This window comes from Rosa chinensis, chromosome 1, assembly GCF_002994745.2.
Source record: "Rosa chinensis cultivar Old Blush chromosome 1, RchiOBHm-V2, whole genome shotgun sequence".
Classification (NCBI taxonomy): domain Eukaryota; kingdom Viridiplantae; phylum Streptophyta; class Magnoliopsida; order Rosales; family Rosaceae; genus Rosa; species Rosa chinensis.
This window is the reverse complement of record NC_037088.1, coordinates 3,768,838-3,790,038: the sequence shown is the minus strand read 5'-3', so window position 1 is coordinate 3,790,038 and position 21,201 is coordinate 3,768,838. Positions and strand designations below refer to the sequence as shown.

At 35.4% G+C, this 21,201-nt stretch overlaps 2 protein-coding genes across 2 annotated transcripts; one reads left to right on the top strand and one right to left on the bottom strand.

The window, feature by feature from the left end:
- Positions 1 to 565: 565 nt before the first annotated feature.
- LOC112176911 (actin-related protein 7) lies at positions 566 to 7,055 on the top strand. The gene is made up of 7 exons (XM_024315049.2): positions 566 to 824; positions 3,047 to 3,262; positions 3,744 to 3,885; positions 4,323 to 4,567; positions 5,041 to 5,224; positions 5,553 to 5,620; positions 6,609 to 7,055. Exons 1-7 carry the CDS (start codon positions 747 to 749, stop codon positions 6,759 to 6,761), a joined length of 1,086 nt encoding a protein of 361 aa, XP_024170817.1. The 5' UTR covers positions 566 to 746; the 3' UTR covers positions 6,762 to 7,055.
- An 18-nt stretch (positions 7,056 to 7,073) lies between these two features.
- LOC112198637 lies at positions 7,074 to 20,579 on the bottom strand. The gene is made up of 6 exons (XM_040518581.1): positions 20,549 to 20,579; positions 19,948 to 20,079; positions 19,199 to 19,696; positions 14,989 to 15,138; positions 8,676 to 9,076; positions 7,074 to 7,667 (listed from the first exon to the last, which is right to left on the bottom strand). The coding sequence occupies exons 1-6, from the start codon at positions 20,577 to 20,579 to the stop codon at positions 7,074 to 7,076; spliced, it is 1,806 nt and encodes a 601-aa protein (XP_040374515.1).
- Between the last annotated feature and the right edge of the window lie 622 nt (positions 20,580 to 21,201).

Below are 21,201 nucleotides of genomic sequence, written 5' to 3'. Positions count from 1 at the left end.
AGTGACAAGATGAAATATAGTGTCGCCATTTATAGTTCTAGTCGGCAAGCATAGTGGGAAAAAAAAGTTTAATGGTTCTATGGCTTTATATGAGCTTTATCTTTCCCGAATGTCACCGTTGTGGAGCAAATGGTGTTGCCCAGATATCAACCCTTGTTAGTTGGTGCAAGTTCGAACACATAAGCTTAGTAGAGACTCCTGTTATTATTTGAGATGTTCTCTTAGTACTTATTGTAATTTGAGGTTTAGACTATACGTCCCCCTATTATATTAAGCAGTTTCATTAATGAACATTTGACAGTAGCTACACTAGACGCTTAAAGAACTAAAATGACTATATTGCACTTGGCATGTCATGAATATTTGCACGAACAAATACTAAATCGACGGATTTACTGAATTACTGTGATGAACTGATGATGCGTCAAGTTTAATTGTTTAGTCACTTAGGGTGTCAAATTCAAAAAATTAGAAATCTGAGGCGTAAACTGAAAAAAAAAATATGGACAAATAGGAGGGGGCGTTTTGCAAATACGCTTCTTTATAAGCCATCAGATGAGAAACAAAAAACAAAAGCCACATTCTCTCCTCTCGCTAAATCTATAGAAAGACACCAGAGTGGAATTTGAAAATACACACAAATCCCGCTCTATGTCTCGGCCAAGTAGCTAACCCAACCCAATCCTTCTCCAATTTACATAAGCCAAAACCTAAACTAGGGTTAGGGTTAGGGTTTCGTGACCAAAATGGAGGCCGCCGTGGTCGATGCTGGCTCCAAGCTCCTCAAAGCTGGTCCCGCCGTTCCCGATCAAGCTCCTGCCATGGTACATCTTCCTCTTCTCTGTTTGCTTGCTCTGAATTTCAATTTCAAAGATCAATTTCAATTTCTTCTGGGCTTTGGGTTTATCAAATTGTCTCGTCTGAAAGATAGGGCCTTTTCTTTTAACTCCGTTTGGTTACTGAGAATTACGGCGTGAGCTATAAATAGGATTATTCAGTCGGGTGTGTAATATGGTTGTGTTGAATGGGATTATTTTAGTGGCTCAAGGTTAAAACTTTTAACATTGTTTCATGTATATCTCTAATTAGAATAACAGTGTGTGTTTTTTTTGGGTCAAATGGGAACTGTCAATATACATTGGTATCATATAAGGACGGAACGGTAGTGTGAGAATTATGCATACTATCGATTTGGTTGTTAACTCTTCTACTCTCCTCTTCCTTCTGCTAACCAATCTCCCCTTTCTCGTATATCCATCCTTCTACCTTCCTCTATATTTAACTCTTATCGAGCTGGACATGCTTTGTATTTGCGTGATCGCTTTGGTTGTGGAAACTGTAAAGAAACAATTGTTGTTGTTATAAACTATGTAACATACTTTTCGTTGAGTACAAACTTATATTTTCATTGCAGTTGTGTAAGGACCATTGTTTATGCCTAGTTTTGGTTTTAGTATAATTTAGGGATTATGAATCGGAATCACATGTGAGACATAAGGATTTACGTTGGTTCACCGAATTCGATTTAGATTTGACTACGTTCACGTATGGTGCTCCACAAATAATATAGTTAAGATTGCATGGTACATGAGAGTGTATAACTCTATTCTTTACAAAGACCATTGAGGTCTGTCGCTCTGGTAATTTCTATACTTGGGTCAGGTTGGTAATCTTCAAGTCACCGTGCTGAAGTCAGTATGCTACCTAGGCCAGTGATGCTTAGGTTTGCCTGATAGCTAGGTAGGTGTATTGTAGGTATGATCTGGTTGGAGTTGATACTTGTTGGATTCTCACTGGACCTTGATGACCTCCAACGCTTGGCTTATGCTTTTATAAGTGGGACCAATTTTTTCATAGCTTGGTTTAAGCACTAGAGCAATGAGAGAGATCTCTTTTTTCCTTTCTTTTTTCAACTGCGAGATTGCTACTTATATGTTGTGTAAGTCACTTCTCCATTTTGTCAGACCAATGACACTTTTTATTTATTTTTTAATTATTATTAATATTGTTATTATTTTTATAACTCCACTTATGGTGTCAACGCCTATATGATAGAAAAGTGACATGATGAGATATACAAGCCTTCTCTCTAAGGTTAACCTTTAAAAATTTGTGGACACCCTCCCTTAAAATATAAAGCTTGAAATTCAAGACCACCCATTTTATAGGTCACTCTTAAGATGTTATTTCTACAAACTTCCAGGCAATTAAAAAACCATGTAACCATTTGACTAGCCACTTTTACCGTTTCAGTTCTCTTGGCCACTCTCTGTATTTGTTTGTATGTTCCATCATTTTGGATAAACAAATGGTTATCAACATGGCAGAAATTCTGGAGATTTTTATCAACGAGGAATCTAAAAGATCAACGGTTCTGATTGTTGAAATTCATTATGTGATTATTGAAGTGACGTTAAAGTAAGGTTAATCTAAATAGAGAAGGCTTCATGTGATAAATATATATACATGTGTGTGTGTGTGTGTTTTTTTTTTTTTTCAGTTTATTTCTCTTAAACTTTTCAAATGCTTCTTCTAATTATCTTAGTATTCATCTGCTCTCTGATTAATGTGTTTAATTTAAGATAATGTGGGCATGATGGACCTGCAATTTTTCATTAATCATTTCTTAGTGTGAGATACTGATAAAATCAAATTGAAACAGTGAACTCTTCAGTCATGGTTAGTTTTTGTTCTGTGAAATGAGTTTTGAGATTCCAAAAACCTGGATATATTGAAAAACTAAAATTCTGCTGTTAAAAATGTTCATATAAGATTTAAGAAGTGCGGCCTTTTTTCATTCCTTAAAAGAAAAAAAAAAAAAAAAAGACCAAATTTATGGTCTTCTCCATTAAGCCTTTGTTTTGAATCAAATGTTTTTGCTATTATTAAACTATTTTGATTCAAATGTGGAGTCAGAGACCCACTTATACTTATTGTGGGCTGTATTGTACAGAATGCTAATTACATTCACTTAGCAGAAGTAGCTGAAGATATCCCTGCGGCCCATTTTCTTTTTAGTTCTAACTTTTTTTGTCTATAATTTCAGATAATTCCAAACCAAATGAAGCGCATGGCCGAGGATGGATCACTGAATGATAGTTCATCATTTGAAGATATAATTGTTGATCCAGTTGTGCGTGGTCTTATTAAAGATTGGGATGCCATGGAAGATTTGTTGCATCATATTTTATACACTGGCCTCGGATGGGAAATGGGCAATGAAGGACAGATATTATTTACTGATCCACTCTGTACTCCCAAGGTCAGCTAATCTAATTCTTTATCTCGGAATTAGTATTCATTATATTGTGGTCTATGATGAAAATTTTGGTAGTTTGAGGTTTCTTATTCCTTGACTATTTGATTTTGGCAAGAAATTATTTTTACTCAAACACTAGGCTCTAGAATGGTACCACTCAAAAAGACTTTTTTGCTTCACCTCTGTATGGTCTGAATCAGATGCCACTTCATAGTGGTAAAGTTGCCTTTCAGACATTTTTCAGTGTTTGTCATTTCTATTTAGTGTGCATGTATATAGATTTGCATGTGTTTGATTTTAGTGACCCTAACTTATTATGTATTTATCTATTTTTTCTGTTTTCTTTGGGGGGTTCTTTTGGTTGGGCGGAGGTTAAGAAAGCTATATATATGTCTATATCTTGCTGGTGCTGCATATTTCTTATTTCTCTCATTATGTGAAGTATCACTTCAAGAAAAATCAAAATACAATTTTTTTTTGCCAGGCTGTCAGGGAACAGTTGGTTCAACTGATGTTTGAAACGTTTAATATATCGGGCTTCTATGCATCAGAGCAAGCAGTATTGTCACTTTATGCTGTAGGACGTATCTCGGGATGCACTGTCGATATTGGCCATGGGAAGATAGGTATGTATGGATTGCAGATGGAACCTTGGTTGGTGCTTTTAGGTTTATGAAATAATTAGTTAAGTTGGTTGGTTGATACATAATGGTCTGTAAACTTTTAATATCTTCTTTACTACAGGCCAAGTTATGTGTAATCGAAAGTCAATAGTACATAATCAAAGTTTTATCTCCCCTAGCATGCAGTTGGTCATTTTAAAAATGTGCAACTGTTTTATATTATCTGTTTATGAATCTTGTATGGTACAACAAAGTATAACAACCATCAACCACAACAATTCAGTTCATTAGGCAACCATATGATAATACCACTCATGAAGATGTGTTAGTAGCTGAACTAAAGCTGCCGGGTGGTTAAACATGCATGACCTGTTATTGACATTCGATTCATTTTAAGTTTTTAACTGTGCCTCTTTTGTAATTTGGCCAATTTTTAACAGATATTGCGCCAGTAATTGAAGGGGCTGTTCAGCACATTGCCTCAAGAAGGTTTGAAATTGGAGGTATTGATTTGACGAAGTTACTCGCTGAAGAGCTTGGGAAGTCCAATCCTCTGGTGACTTTAAAGATGTCTGATGTTGAGAAAATAAAAGAGCAATATTCATGTTGTGCTGATGATGAACTTGCTTATGAAAAGATTAAAAGATCATGCCAGGCGGAACAACACACTCTTCCCGATGGACAGGTCTGGTTAACTTGATCAAACATTATGTGGATAGATTAATTGGAAAAAAAAAAAAAACAGATGTAGGCATAATGGTTGCTTTGAGGAGATGTTTTTATTGATTAGACCATATTAAGTAGTATAAGATCAATGTATTTAACTTATAGAAAGAGTATTTATGCATAATTATGCATTATCCTCACACTGGAATCTTTCTCCAGTCCTACATGTTGAATTCTCAAAAAGATGGTGAGTGATCTTTAACGTTTAAACAATTTTTTTTTTATCAATTTCGCTCACACAAGATGGGAGTCATTCCATCCAAAGTCATCCTTTGTTCCCAATTAATACCCAAAAAATTTAAATGTCACATGATTTTATTTTAAATGTCACATGATTTTATGATCTTCTTTCTTTCCTGCTCATTGGAGTATTAGACTCAATGCTCTTTGATAATCTTTTTTGTCTGAATGTAACACTAGTTATCATTTTAGGTCATCACTATTGGAAGAGAAAGGTATACCGTTGGTGAGGCTTTATTCCAACCATCTATATTGGGTTTAGAGGCTCATGGAATTGTGGAGCAGCTTGTTCGTTGTATTTCAACAGTATCGTCTGATAATCACCGCCAGTTGCTGGAAAATACTGTACTGTGTGGCGGCACTGCTTCTATGACTGGTGAGTCTTGTATATACTGAGATTTCTGCAATTCATATACAGTGATTAGTACCTTTCCTTGTATCAGTTTTCCTTGACTAAAACTTGCTCTTGTGGGCAACCATTGTTCAGTTATTTATCTGTGCCAGGCATTGTTTTGGTTGCGTTTGATTATGATCTAATGATTGTAATAAATGGGTTCCTGGATCACTAGGTTTAGAATACCTTTTAGAATGATTCTCTGGAAATATTTTCAAAAATGACTGGCATTTAAGTCTGACATTCTTGTTTCAGAAGAAATACGAATTTTTGATCTATTTGCTGACTGGTAGTTGGATTCTTACCGCAGGTTTTGAAGAAAGGTTCCACAAAGAAGCTGGTTTATGCTCATCTGCTGTCCGCCCTGCTTTAATTAAGGTAATTTATTTTGTGGGTTTATTACACTGTGCACCCTCCAAGCATAAGTTATTTTCCCTATTGTATCCGTTTGAACAAGCAATGTAAAGCACTCCATACTTAATTCTGCAAAACACAGTTAATTGTTATTTAATCATGACAAATCGCAATAAGGTTTTAGCTTGAGGTGGGATTGGTTAAAACTTAAAAGTTCAAATTTGTCCTGAAAAAAAATCTAATAAATGATAAACTGAACATTGTTCACCTTTTCCGCATGGTGTCATCTTCTTGACATCTCACCTATTTGCTTACAAGACAAGTGATCTGACGCTGTCTGAAAAGTGCATATCCGTAGTAAGTTTGATAGTAAGCTATGCTGTTTTTTTTTTTTTTTTGGCAATTTCTGATCTTCTGCCTATTAATAAGTGATTATGCTAAATCATTGTATCATTTTCTTTATCCCCACCCGACCCCTCCCTGATGCCAGCGAGATTTGAACCCGTGACTTCCACGTTGTTAAGTAGGCCAGCTAACCAACAGGTTACGGATCACTGACAAATCATTGTATCATAATTTCTTCATGATTGCCATGTAGGCAGTTTGGAGTTTGTTGTTCCCCATCATTAGTACCGAAGTTTGCACTCTTGCAGTCACAATTATGGTCAAACTTCTGTTTAAGAAGAATTAATTGTTCATTGGTTTGGAACTGTTTTTTGACGAGTTCAAGTCTTTTACTGAATACAGAAATACAGTTATATGTGATATCAATCGATTATTATGAATTTACTAGAATCGTAATGTTCTTGATTTATTTAGTGGATGTTAATATTGCCCGTGCTCCACCGGAATATGCAACTGGATTTGTAAAATGAAATTGCATTTGACGTCCAGCTAAACAAAGTTTGAGCTACTAATTCCTTGGCTTAGTTTCTTTTTAATAAAGTCACCTTCCATAGGATTAATATATCTCTATCTGATACTATGTTTCCTTGGTGTTGGTTAAATACAGCCTCCAGAATACATGCCAGAGAATTTGACAAATTATTCAGCATGGGTGGGAGGTGCCATACTTGCGAAAGTTGTGTTTCCACAAAATCAGCATGTTACCAAAGCAGACTATGATGAAAATGGACCTTCTGTTGTTCACCGGAAATGCTTCTGATGCTTTTTTAGCTTTGGTTATGTAGAGTTCTTAAGGTGTAGTTTAGTTTAACTAGATTACTTCAACTATGACAGGTGACCAGAAATCTTCATGTTTTGTCTACATTGTATTTTTGTCTATGAGTCGCAATGTGTTTTCGTGTTTGGCAAAAGAATACAAAGTATTTTTCTTTGGTAGGAAAAAAAAACAGAGATAAAACTTAAAAAAGCATATGCATGTTGCTGGCTGATCTGATTGGACCCTTTGGTGTATCAACTATATTACAGAATGGCAATTTATTCAAGCAAACATGTAAAAGTAGTGGTTCATTGCTTAATTGTGGCTTGGTTCAAATAAAGACTTGGAAGTGGTGGAAGCACGTATCTCCTGACCAAATGGAAGCAGCAGCTTAAAAAAGACGACCAATGCCACGCCTGCAGAGAGGAGTACAAGATAAGGGAGTGCGTTCTTGACACCATAAGCAATGAAGAACACCGTGCTGAATGTCGTCATCAGGGCTATGATGGAAATGAAGAGAAATATGAGTCCCTTGAGCAACTTTGAGGGTAGGTCTTCTAGAAAATCTTTTTCCGCGTAACGTGAGGTGAGAATGTAAAAGAACATTAATGTTGCAATCAAGCCCATGAAGAGTGCAACCGCATCTGATATGATGAAAAATTGATACGAGACCCTTTTCAAATGATGATCACTACTGTTATTCCCTCCCAGCGCCACAGTAATTCCCGTCGTAAACAAAGCACTGACAAGAAGACTTGACACGACCATACATGATTTTGCTGCGTCATTCATCCATTTTTCTGCCTCTTTTAATAACTCTGCATGTGCAGAAGAGAATACTTCTTGAGCTGTTTGGTCGTCTGAGTTTTTCATGTCTATGTATGAAGGCGGCAAAATCCTTTTCACGTCCTGCATTGCAAGTAGATTTTGATCGCAGTATTATATAAACAAATTTTACTTATTCCTAAACTCTGTAAAAGAAAAAAGAAAAAAAGAAAAAAAGAAATTGTAACGCATGATAATAAAGTTGACCAAAATATCTGGTTTTTATTGTTCTCCTAATGTTTGGCTACAGTTTTACAGTACAATTATTCTAAGATTAATTTTACTCACAAAATCGCTCATTCATTAACACACACCCCCAAATTATTTTTTTCTTCTTATTTTTCTCTTTTACTTCTTTCTCGGACAGCCTCTTTTCACCTCGTCTGTTCTCTCTCCACTCCTCTCTCACCTCTCTCTCCACCCATAGCCTCCTTCTTCCTTCTTATACCACACCAGAACACCACCTATAACTAGGCTCATAATTAATTGAAGATCATGAAGCAAAAAAAGTGATTGTTTTTTTTTTTTAAATAAAACAATATTTTGAAAAAGAAAATGCTCCGGTAGGGTTTTCTATATGCTCCCTACATATACTTATGTACTAAATTCAAGACAGTTCTTTTCGGTTGCATTCTATAATTTCATTGCATGATTAATCTATACCATTATTAGGAGAGCTCACCTTGTCAACAAAGTAAGATGAAAATGCATGAAGAAATAATTTTTAATATTTGAAGGATATCTAGTAAATAATGAAATATTGATAAAGTAATGAAAAGAAAAAAAATATTTGATAACTACTCATGAAATTCACATTTTTCATTTTAAAATTCACACTCCATATATCATTTTTTAGTAACTTCAATTTTATTTATTTTTATAAGAATTTCAACCAAAAAAGAAAAGAAAGAGTGTTGATTGCAAAGTGTGAATTTCATTCTCCAAAACTTAAAGCTACTTAAACTAGAAAGAATTATTTGAAGGCGTTTTGAATTTAACTTTTTGGCTGCTTTAGGAACGAAAATAGAAAAACTTGCAGAAATTTGTGTTAGAATAAAATAACAAATTGAGAAGGAGAGAAGGAATAGATACCTCGAACCATTTTAATTCGTGCTGCATTCGCAAAGCTGCTCCAGACCATTTATTTAATTGGCTTTTGGGAGCTAATCTTGCAGCTAAATGGAGCATAGTATTTTTTCGGTCATCTTTGAGGGCAAGGATGACGTTCTTGATCAGGCCTATCTCGTGTATTAACTTGCAGACATTCGCTTGGCGAAGTGAAACTGCGGCATGTATTATGGTATGATTTTCGCTATCCTTTTCCCATAACAAAGCAGGATAGTAATGAACAAGCGTCGTTACAAATTCTGAATTTCCTGATTTTAATGCGTCAAACAATAGGTGCGTAGGAGTTTTTACTAGTTCTGCGAATTCCTCGTTTGTTGTTACGCTGCGCCAAAGAGCCTTGACTAATGCATGGGCTGGACAGCCACCTATTATAAAATATTCTTAAGATAAATTTGTTGCAAAAATACAAACCCAATAATTTATAGCTAGCACAGTTTTTTGGAGAGAGAGGTTTTGTTAGTTAAAACTGGATAAAATAATCTGAAACATTAATAAACTTGAGTACTCATAATATATATAGGGATAATATAGTCAAATTACAACAAAAACAAAAAATAAGAAAAGAAAAAAAATGGGTAAACAGATAAGTACGTGGAAAAACTACCGAAGGAAATCACCCAGTAAATCCGTTTTCTCTAAAGATAAATATCCATTATCTGTAGATAACTTTCTATTTTTTTTTCTTAAATAATTTTTAAGGAAAATTACAATAGAAAAATTTTCTTACACATGCTCTGCATGCGGTTGAAGACTAGTTAACATTAAGTGAGCGCTCACTTATTATTATTTTTTATTGTTTTAGTGAGAAACTAGGATTTTGTAAAACAAAATTATAAATAATGACCCACCTAATAAAAGTATGATAAGGAGTCACTACTGAAGAAACTACATGTACTCATCTAGTAATAGAAGGCATGCTCACTCAATGAACAGTTTTTAAGAGACTGTGAAAGACAAGTAAATCTCACGATTGAAAATAAATGCACAGTTTTAAGTTGTTATAATTTCTGCTTTTATATTTAATACATGTGGTTGAGATGCATATTTGTCTTTCACAATCCCCTTAAAATTGTCCCTTAGATGAGCAAACCTACCAATACTAACACACAAAGGTAAATAATAGCCCTAAAGACTTATACATTTTAGCAAAAAAAAAAAAAACTGGTTAAACTTCTGAGCAACCTGAATTCCTTGCAACCAAGGATTGAAATTTCTTCAAAATTTTCAACGAAATTTCCGTAATCTTGAAGTACTGAGACGAAATTCATATGCTATATCATTAATGTCAGGAGTTTCCCAAAATTTTCTTTTCATTTCCGTGAAATTTTAATTTTTGAAATACCTACACATAAATAACATATTTAAAATCAGAGCATCATCACCCATACTTCTCCTTTGGGTCATGTGTATGATGATATTATCTGTGATCTACAACAGATTCCAGGTTCTTATTTTACTCATGCTTATCGTCAAGCCAATTATGTGGCTTATAAATTGGCTAATCATGCTCGTTTTTTCTCTCTAGATGCTAGCTAGGGGATTGTTCCTAGGGCTGTCAATTCTGATATGACCCGTTAATAGGACTCGAAACCCGCACGATTAAAAAGTGAGTCGGCCATGGGTCAACCCGCCAACACGAAGTGAACACGGATAACCTAATTATGATGTACTTCTTCTTGAAATTTTGGACGTTGGGAGTATTTGATCATAGGATTAAACAATTTGATATATTTTGCTTTTATAATTATTGGATTTAATTATTTATGAATTATATATAATTATTTATATTCTTCGTCTTGTGGAGTTTTTAGCAAATTTTATCAATTTATGCATTTTTTTAGTTAAATTGGTCGTATTGTTTACTTTTAAATGGGTCATTTTGTCTAACACTACACGACCTATTTATTAAATGGGTTAAACGGGTTGGAAACGGGTAACCCGTTTAATAAATAGGTTGGGTTTGAGTTTAAATTTTTGACACGATTATTAAATGGGTTGGGTTTGGGTTTGTCTCGTGCGACACGACAAATATCTTGACCCGACACGACCCATTGACAGCCCTAATTGTTCCCCCCATTTTATTATGGATGTAATAGAAAAGGAGTAGGGCTGCACATGGATTGGGTTGGATCGGTTTTTACTCCAAACCATCTCGATGCCAAAGTGAGCGGTTTAGGCATTTTGGAAAACCGGTCATAAAAAAAAAAAAAAAAAAAAAAAAGCTCAATCCGACCCAATCCAATCCAACTAAAGGATGGTTTGGTTTGGTCGGTTAGGCGGTTTTCACCTATATAATATCAACATGCTATTTATGAAAACATTCATAGTAAAAATTCAACCTCAAGAATTGAAATTGTGTTAAATTATCTAAATTTAAAATTCAACAATTAAAATCCAAAACATATAGTCCAAAACTAAAACCTAAATAAGATTCAAAGTGATTCACTTATTTAACGATTTAGCCATCAATACTAGCTTAATATGATAGTATTAAAGGTCAAAGAATGAGAGATTGAGAGATCAGAGATGTGATATGAAAGGATCAAAAAAATTGTATCGATTATATACTAAGGTTTTAGGCCTTTGAGTCTTGAATTCAATATGATAGTATATCATTTGAGAATAAAGTTATAACTAGAGGTTTAAAACTTACTTAGAACAAACCAGACAAATGAATATATATTTATTATGTGTGTATATATATTAAAAAAAAACTTTCTCTCTTATGTTTCAAACATACCGTTCGGTTCGGGTTCCGCGGTTTAAGTACAAAAGAAACCAAACCAACCCAGTTCATAAATGGTTTGGTTCGGTATTGAACCAATTTTCAATTTTTAAAATTAAAAAACCTTAACTAAACCATATTTATCGGTCGGTTTTGACTGGTTTGGCCGGTTGTACCATGTTTTGCACACCCCTAAAAAGGAGTACTCCCCTAATTAATAAAGAGTTGTCAGTTATTTAAAAAAAAAAACCATATATAAAAAATTCAGGGGGGCCCTTGTAAATGGGATCCAACCCTTGTAAATTGCCCACAAAATCTTCTACAAACTTATGAAACTATCGCAGAACAGGACATTACACCCCACGGGCTACGGCCCAAATAACACCCGCCCGGTGAAGCCCCAAACCTAGTATCCCACACCAATAACAAACCCTAGCAGCTAACTAGTCACTGCAAGCCCTAGCAACCAACGAGGTCTACCAAAGCTACCAACTCAATCAGAGCCATGCTAATCTCAACATCCTTAGAAGTTAAAAGTTAGAACCACCAACAACAATAATCAACATCATGATAAAGCCAGCAGCCACCACCACCGGGAAGGAAAAACCAAAACCCCGTATTGAAGTCTACCAAAGCTACCAACTCAATCAGAGCCATGCTAAAAGTTAAAAGGAAAGGAAAAACCAAAACCCCTTATTAAAGCTCCCTTTCGAGGTACTACAAAAATACATTACCTAATTAATTTTGGTCGTTATTAGTAATTAAGTTTGATATAGACAGTAAGAGCAGCACCTTGAATCTTTTAATTAAAATTGTTGAACTCAGGTTCCTAACGCTAGTAGTAATAATATCCTTACCACAAACTCGAACCATTGCTTTGTCTAGGACCGGTATTCAAAAGTGGAATACTCCAGTCCCACAATTTTAAACAAAATTCACCAGTGTTCTAAACACGAACTCAGGTAGATTTATCTGATCCACAACTTATCCAAAGGCACTTTAGGATTGTCGCTGGTAACTTGAGCTTAAAATCATATGATCCTTTCAGGATAAAATATTGATGCCAACATGAGCCCGTAGTCAATATTTCTATCTAGGGTAATTAAGGATTGACATCGGCGGGTGCAGGGGTCAGAATCAGAAAGCGTTATCGGACTTAACCCAAAGAACACCTAGTAAGCGTGCATAACAACCAACAACTGTTGTGAAGCACAAGGCTCCAGTCGACGCTGGCAGGATAACACCTCTCACAACGAAGCCATCAACAAATCCTACTAAACCATGACAATACCCCCATAAAGAAGTGTTTTGCGTCACCACAAAGTAGGGGACTAAACTTCGTCACCATCTTGGTTACTGATAACAAGCCCTAAGATGCGGCAAGCGCTATAGATATATCAAAAGCAAAAATTGTTATATGTGCTTGCGAAATCTAACCCTAACATAGAGAGAAAGAAATTTATTTTTTTTAAAAATAGGATTAAATTTTGTTTAGTCCCTGTACTCTGCCTCCAAAATCGTTTCAGTCCCTGACATTCTCATTTAATCTGAAAAGTCCCTCATGTCACAATTTCCGTCTGATCGGTACAGTACTCCGTCTAATTACTCCGTTAGTAGGCTGACGTGGCATTAAAGTTAGCGCCAACTCAGCGCCACGTAAGCGTTGTGAATGTTAAAATGTCGAGAATAACCCTAGCCTCCCCTTTTAATTTTTTCAATTCTTCTCTTTTTGGTTCTTGCTGCAATCTCTTCTTCCTCTTGTTCCTTTACCCAAACACCGGCCTCATCACCTAGATCTTCTTCTTCCTCTCATCAAATCCGACCTCAAAACTGAAGAAGAAACCGCTGTTTCGGAATACGAAGCAAAGCCACTCCATGGGCCCAAAATTGAGAAGAACCCAGTGAAGGAACCAAGAGATGGTTCGAGCCTCTTCACTTCCTCTATTCTTGCTGTCTCTAGCTCTGTTATGGAATTGTGCTCCTTGTTTGTTGATGGTGCAGAGTCCAGATGGTGACCTTCATTCTAGATGGTATATGCTCAGATGGTAAAATTCTGATTTGAAGGACAAAAGAGCAAGACATGGAAGGTGAGTCATGGCCTGGTGAAATTAGTGAAAAGATGAAGACCGACGGAGAAAATGTCGATGAAAGGTTGATTGACTGGCGGAGCAGATTGGGTAATCTGGGTGTCCAGATCAAATCTGGGTCATGCGTACTGGCACGTAAGTCTGGTTCCTGAGTGATAGAATGATACGGAGGCCGCCGGTGGAATCTGGGTCAAAAGTTGGTGGTCAGAGTGCCGGTGGTCTGGATCAAGGAATGACGGGAGGAGAAGACGTCGTGGTGGTCTTTAAGCGTCGGGTCTGTAACTCGGCGACTGGTCTGGTACGGTATTCAATCTGGTATGGGTATGGGCACTCAATGAAGATGAACTCTTGAATTTTGGTGGGGGTGATGTTTGATTTTGGTGCTTAATTGGAGTTTTTGAAGTTTGGGGTGGTGATAGGGTGGTTTTGGTGGTGGATAGCTCGATGGTGGTTATGGTGGTAGTGACAGTGGATTTTGGATTTTGATCAAAAATTTGATTATGCTGCTTGCAGGGTTAGATTGGATGTGGTGGTGTTGAAGATGTGTGACTGATTTGAGAATTTAGAACACAAAAGAAGGGATAACACTGTTGGATCTGGGTTTTGGTGAGCAGAGGAGGAAAGGAGAAGAGAATTGAGGTTCCTGGTAGTGGTTGGGCTTGGAGAGAGAGCTCGGTGGTGGTTATGGTGGTGATTCTCTTATGCTTCAGATTTTGGTTGTGAAGAAGAAGAAGGGAGGAAACTACAAGACGGTATATTTGACAATTTCTCAATGATGTGGCATGCAAATAACTGAGGTGGCGTGAAATGGATGGCCTCGTCAGCAACTTAACTGCAGATTTTGACGGAACCCTAACGGAATGGACTAATTGGATGAAAATTGTGAGGTCAGGGACTTTATAGATTAAATTGAAATGTTAGGGACTGAAACGATTTTGGAGCAGAGTACAGGGACTAAACAAAATTTAATCCTTAAAAATATAACAACCTAAATTTGAAAGGCCAATATATTTTATTTAGTTATATTTAGTTATAACTAAATATATTTTATTTAGTTAGAACAACCTAAATTTACTTAAATGTTTTAATTTTAAGTGTTCTTTTAAATATTCAATATTATCAACTAAATTATAGCAAACACTTCCGACATCAACATATTTAAATTGATTTTGAAAGATATACGAGTTGTTCACGAGTCTTACGAGATGTACATAAGCTTAATATTGAGCTCAACTCAGCTTGGTCAATTCTAAAATACGAACTGAACAATTTAAATATATGAGCCATACTTAAACTAAATCAAACTAATTTACCGTTTTGTTAAAGATTCAATTAATGAAATAATGCAAACTTGATACTCAACTTTTTGTACTTGTTTTCAGTTTGTTATCTGTCTATCTTGCGGATCATTTTGAGCAATGATATTGTTGATAATTGATATAGAGAACTGAGAAGTGACACTCACGTCGTTCGAGCCTCATACATATTTCTGAAGAAGGTCTACAGGTGAACGCTGAAGGCTTTTCAGCCAGCAAATGTAAAGCTGTCTTTGAGTGTTCAGCATCGCGTTTTAAAGCAAAACTGGGATGTTGTCTCAACACTTCAGCGGCTAGACCTGCACATGTTCACAGAATGAAAATTTTGACATGCATATTTAGGGAATACTTCTTTATTTACTGATCCAAAATTATGGTTTCATAAGAAAGTTCAGTGTATGTCTTCAAAAAAAAAAAAAAGAAGTTCAGTGTATTAGTGAAAGATGATAAAGTGTCTGGATTTGATTTTACAAGGAGAGCAAGTGATTAAGCAATGGGGTTTGTTCAAAATTTGGTTATGGGAATGGAGGTGCAGTTCAAGTTGGCCTTTCTACATGAGAAAGACAGGGAGGGACAGCAAAGGTACCCGTTGACCGTTGACGTGGTTGGCCATTGACGCGCATGACCAACGTGAGGGATTGGAATTGGGGGCTTTGGATTACAATGGATTACTGTGTGTTCATCTGACGGTGTTGTTGGGCACCAACCTGGTTTTTAGTGGCTTTTCCATTTTAAGCCGCTTTGGATTTAATTCACGTTGGAAGAAAAGGATTGCAACAAAGGTTGCAATCCCATTTATTTCACATGTTAAGTAATTGTAGAAACGTTTTGGTTTAAACCAAATCCTAAAATTTTGGACGTTAACTGACACGATGATTTTCAAATTTTTGAATGATAGTATATTTGGATATTTAGAGTCGGTTTGATGGAAGTAGTGCATTTGCACCTGAGGAGGCAATGGCCCAAATGGCCATGATCTTGCATCTTCAGAATGAGAAAGCACAAGCAGTACGTAGGATGAATCTTGTCAATTCTACTATGCAAGAATGCTGTAGTACGGTGTAGCCAAATGAGGTAGTAATTTTTCACAGCATAGAGTTATTGTGGACTTCACTGTGCTCAAGTTTTTGATAAGAATTGGTTATATTACCCGGTGACACTAAGATTAGAACTTCATAAGTGAATTATAGCAGTGTTGTTTTTAAGTTAACCTCATAAAACCTTTTACTCAGGTAAAATAGCTAAATTACCCCTGACTTTTTCTATGACTGCTGATTTACCCCCTGACATTTCAATTTTGATTATCTACACTCCCACTTTTCTAATATTGCCGATTTACACCCTATAGCTAAATTGTAGACTTTCCATCTAAATAACTTGGCTAGCACGTGAAGGGGCTTTTCATCTTTGTAATTGTCACCAAATTAAGAAAAGGGTCTTGCTATTTGTACCCAACAAAAATCTTAGTACACCGGCCAACTATAAATTTTTTGCCTCTAATCTTCTAATATAACCCTCATATATTAATAAATCAAGAAAAAATACAAAATTACTTTTTTTAAAAAAAAAATACTGCTATTTGTCTTCCGCAACTGTTTTTTCTTTTTTTTGCCTCATTCCTCTTTTTCTCTGTCTATCTCTCAGTTATCTTCTTCTCAACATGCCCTCTTCCTCTATTTTCCTTTTTATTAAGATCAATATAACACAATTCCAACTTGAATCAATCAAGATGACCTTCACATGCTTGTTGTAATTTTAAGTTTCATATTCCATACATATAAATATTTTATTTTGGTCAATGGCCCCTAAATCTTTTGCACAATTCAAACCTCCAACTAGAATCATGGAATACCAATTTCTCTTATGAATGTTTGAAATATGAATGACCAGTCCGACCTTTAAAGAAAAAGAAATCCAGAAACCTCAATGATCAAAGATGGTTTCTCCCTCATTGATATGATCATGTGACTAGGAAATATTAGTTAAGTGATCAGTTGCAAGCTAATAACCAATCTTGAAATAAAGGGGGAGTAGAATAAGAAGAGATGGACAAGGAAAAGTGACAAAGGGCAAGTTTTTTTTTTTCCTTCTTTTAACGAAGAACAATTTTGTATTTTTTATTTATTTCTTTCACGAAGTGTTGGTTTTTTTTTTTTTTTGGGTGATAGTTGAAAAGACGAAAAAGCCCCTCGTGTGCTAACCAAGTTAACGGAAAATTGGATGGAAAGTCTAAAAAATAACAGTAGGGTGTAAATTGGCAACAATTAGAAAAGTGAAGGTGTAGTTAATCAAAATTGAAATGTCAGGGGGTAAATAGGCAGCCATGGGAAAAGTCAGGGGGTAATTTGGCTATTTTGCTTACTCAATAATCAATGTCTACAACTCTGTACTCATTATTGACTCCCAATAAAACCTTTTATTGACCCTCAATAATGAGTATCTACAAGTTTTTACTCATTATTAATCCCCAATAGAACATTTTATTGACACCCAATAGAATAAAGAATCATTTAAATGAAGAGAAAAACACAAGCTAGTGGTTATTGATTCTCAATAAAACTTTTATTGAGGGGCAACAAATTTTTTATTGAGAGACAATAATTATTGACCCCAAATAAACTTTGTTTTATTGACCCTTAATAAAACAAAGAATCATTTCAATGAAGAGGAAAACACAAGTTAGTGATTGTTGACCCTCAATAAAACTTTTATTAGAGGGCAATAAAAATTCCAATAAAAATTTATTGGAGGCAGTAAAAATAAAATTTATATTTTCATAGTGAAACTTACTGGAGGTCTCCGACGACCTCTTTGAAGACCTCCAGTGAGGTTTCCGGTGAAGTCTCCGATGACTTTTTCCTTCCCATGTAACAAAGGAGGAGAGGGAAAAACAATTTAACAAAAAAAAAAAAAAAACTTAATTGGGTATTATGGAACAATATCAATTATCATATGATACCCAAACTATCACAAAATGCACTTTTTGATACTTACAAATTTTTAAAAAGTCTAGTGGTACATGTACTATCCATCCGTTACCCCATTTAGTACTTTCATCAATTATTCTGTTAAAAATGCCTACGTGGCAGCCATGTGGCAGCCATGTGGCACTCATGTGAGAAAAATGTCAAGGGTAAAATAATCTTGTCGTTAAAAAAATAAATACTCTTCTTACCTCTCCTATTAATATAAGTTAAACAATTAAGCAAAAATAATTAATTTTTATACATGGCCCCCTCATTTAATACAAAAGTAAATTCAAAACAATTTGGAATTTCCTTAAACTAAATTCATTGAATATATTGGTGTAGTACTTATTAATTAAGATCCGAGGTCAATTTCTTTTAATTAGATTTAATTAATCTATTATATATTATTTATTTGAGAAGCAAAGTCTTTTTTACAACCACCCATATTGCAAAAAAAAAAAAAAAAACAAAACACTATGGTTTGGATTAACAAAAAATCTCTATAATTGTTTATTTGTTCGATCTATCCAATAATCAAATTCTGGTTCTGCCATTGGATGGAAGTACAAAAAAAATGTAGGCAACTCCCTTACAAAATTCTTCATGGTTGAATTGATATAAATAAAAAAATAACAAATTGTTGAAGAAATAAATTTCATCGTTCAAGGGGTGTTTTCTTAAAATTAAGGAGTTATGTTTAGCTTTTTAAGTATTCAAAAAATTTCAAGAGGTGTTTTGGAAAAATTAAGAAGGTATACTTAGCTTTTAAAGTATTCAGAAAAGTTAATTTGAGGTTTAGTAAATAGGAGAGGTCTCAAAGGAGTTTTCCTCCTACTTTAATTTGAGTTGACAGTTTCTGAAAAAAAAAAAAACCACCTTTGACTTAATATATAAGTTGTTGACTTTGTTTTTTTTGACACCCTCCTTTTAGATTGTAATCCGCTAGAGGTCTGGATAGCCAAAGGGCATTGCACTTAGCCCCTCTCCTGACCACGTTTATAATGCAGTAAATAACACCAAAAAACCTCCACAGCGTTTGAACGCAGGATGTGAGGGTTCCACATCTTGATCGTTCCCGTAGTGGTACCCAATTAATGCATCCATTGAACCATTTGAATTGGTTCAAAAGATGTTGACTTGATATGATTAATACCCTCAACAGTTAGAACTGGAATATAAATATGAACGTCGAGTTCAAAATTCTCTCAAGAAAGTGTCATTTGTAATATATGGTAAATAAATTCTCCTGAAAAAGTGTCATTTGTAATATATGGTAAATAATGACGCAAAAGTGGTCAATTGGTGAATGAATGTTTGAGCGGCCTATGACTGTCGCCCGTTTGTTTCTCAGAGAGAGAGAGAGAGAGAGAGAGAGAGAGGTTAAACTTACCATAGAGACCAGTATTTATGCAACTGAAAAATACCCCAAGCAGATCTTCTCCTCGAGGTACCGGTTCAACATACAGCCCATACAGGTACGAGGCCATTTGCTCATGTCCAAACAAAGTAGCCATGTAGAGTGGCGTCTTTCCTTCCCCACCCAATCTTCCTTGCAGGCTTGGATCATGTGCCATCATAGTTTTAATAATTTCTATAGATCCAGCAGCCGCAGCTAAACAGAAGGCAGTATTACCTCTTCCATCTTTTAGTCGCAAGAGATATTTTCGGTATTCTGGCCGCGTGGCCATCATTTCCAGCAATTGATTCACAAAGTGAACATGTGGCGCTCCGGCTGCAACATGAAGTGTGGTGTACTTTCCATATGTAATATTCAGACCTAATATGCTGTTGGTCTCATCTTCGTTTATGATTTGTTTTGCCATTATCCAGTCACCTTTTACAGCAGCTTTATACAGACGATTGCATGATTGTTTCATTTCATCCGAGTCTGTATACATGAAATAATTATAAGAACTGAATGTAAGATTTCTATTAAAATTAAATGAAGCCGATCACTTCTAATTTCCTCCACCATAAGATCTGTGTTTTCGAACTGATTCAAGAACTAAAAAGAGTTTGAGAATCAGATAATCACAATTCACAGCAGCACAGATATGATAGAATTTCCGGCGCTCGTCGGCTCAGAAAACCGTACAAATTAAAAAGATGAGATATTTTTGATAATAAAATTATACTTACGGGGTTCGCGGTCAAAGGAAGGCAAACCAACCCATGGGATAATATAGTCGTCAGGGTTAAAGTTGGCACTTCTCCGATGTTCTGCAGATGGAGTGTCAGCCGTATTGATTTCTTGTGTTCCAGGCGTTGATCCTGCACACACACACACATATATAACCACAGTACCACATATAAATGGTTCTTAATCGTATCGTTAATTCATATCCATATTATTGATGCATATGGAACACAACCTTTCACGCAATGGTAAATACCAATGTAGTATATGTACGTATATTTATAAGCGTGTTTAAACTGCTCCTCCCTCCCGATACATACACATTCATGTATTTATATTCATGCTACACCTTTTTGTCCTAAAGTAACTAAAAATACGTACTTAATTACGTTGGTTGCGTCCGTTTTAAATTTTCAATTAGTGAACAATTTCGTTCTAATAAAACTGAGCAATTCACGTACATTACTCCTTTCGTTTTAAAAGAAGCACAAAAAAAAAAAAAAAAACTTGAAAACCCGTTAAATATAAGTAAAACGTTATCTCTATGAAGCTGTATTTAAACAAAAAAAAAGAAGAAGAAGAAGGAAAATTAAGGGCTCGTACCCGGGTGGAACGTCGAGCCAGGGAATGACATTATGCAGACGGACAGATATTCTCTTCTTCTGAAAGACGGGGAAGACAGATTACATATACCGGGTAAAAGCAATACGTGGCTATATAACACATTCCTTTTTGTTTAATGTATAATCGTTGACGTGGCCTTTTCGTTCAGATCAACGGAAAAGACGTGGCCTTTTCGTCATTTTCGTATAATCATTTGGCTTCGTCGTTTAATATGTAACAATCGGTTGGTTGGAGGATAAAATAATATTCTAGTGTTTCTGTCTGGTAGTTATAAAAAATGGACATCTAATTTACCCCTTGCTGCTAGGTCAGACATGGAAATTTCGCATTATGCTGCAAATATAAAAATAATCATTCCTCTCTATTGGGCCCATCTAGTGTGGTTGACACACCATCATCATCGAGAAAATGACTTGTACATTACCCTATTTTTTCGTTATTTTAAATTTTTGCACCTCAAGTTTCAAAATTATCAAAAAAGTACTTCAAGTTCTGACCTGACCGAATTTTGGTATCTGGAGCCGTTAGCTCCGTTAACCAACTGATATATATATATATATATATATATATATATATTGAAGGCCAGAAGGGTATATAGGTGATTTCAGTCTATTTTTTTTTCCCCTTCACTC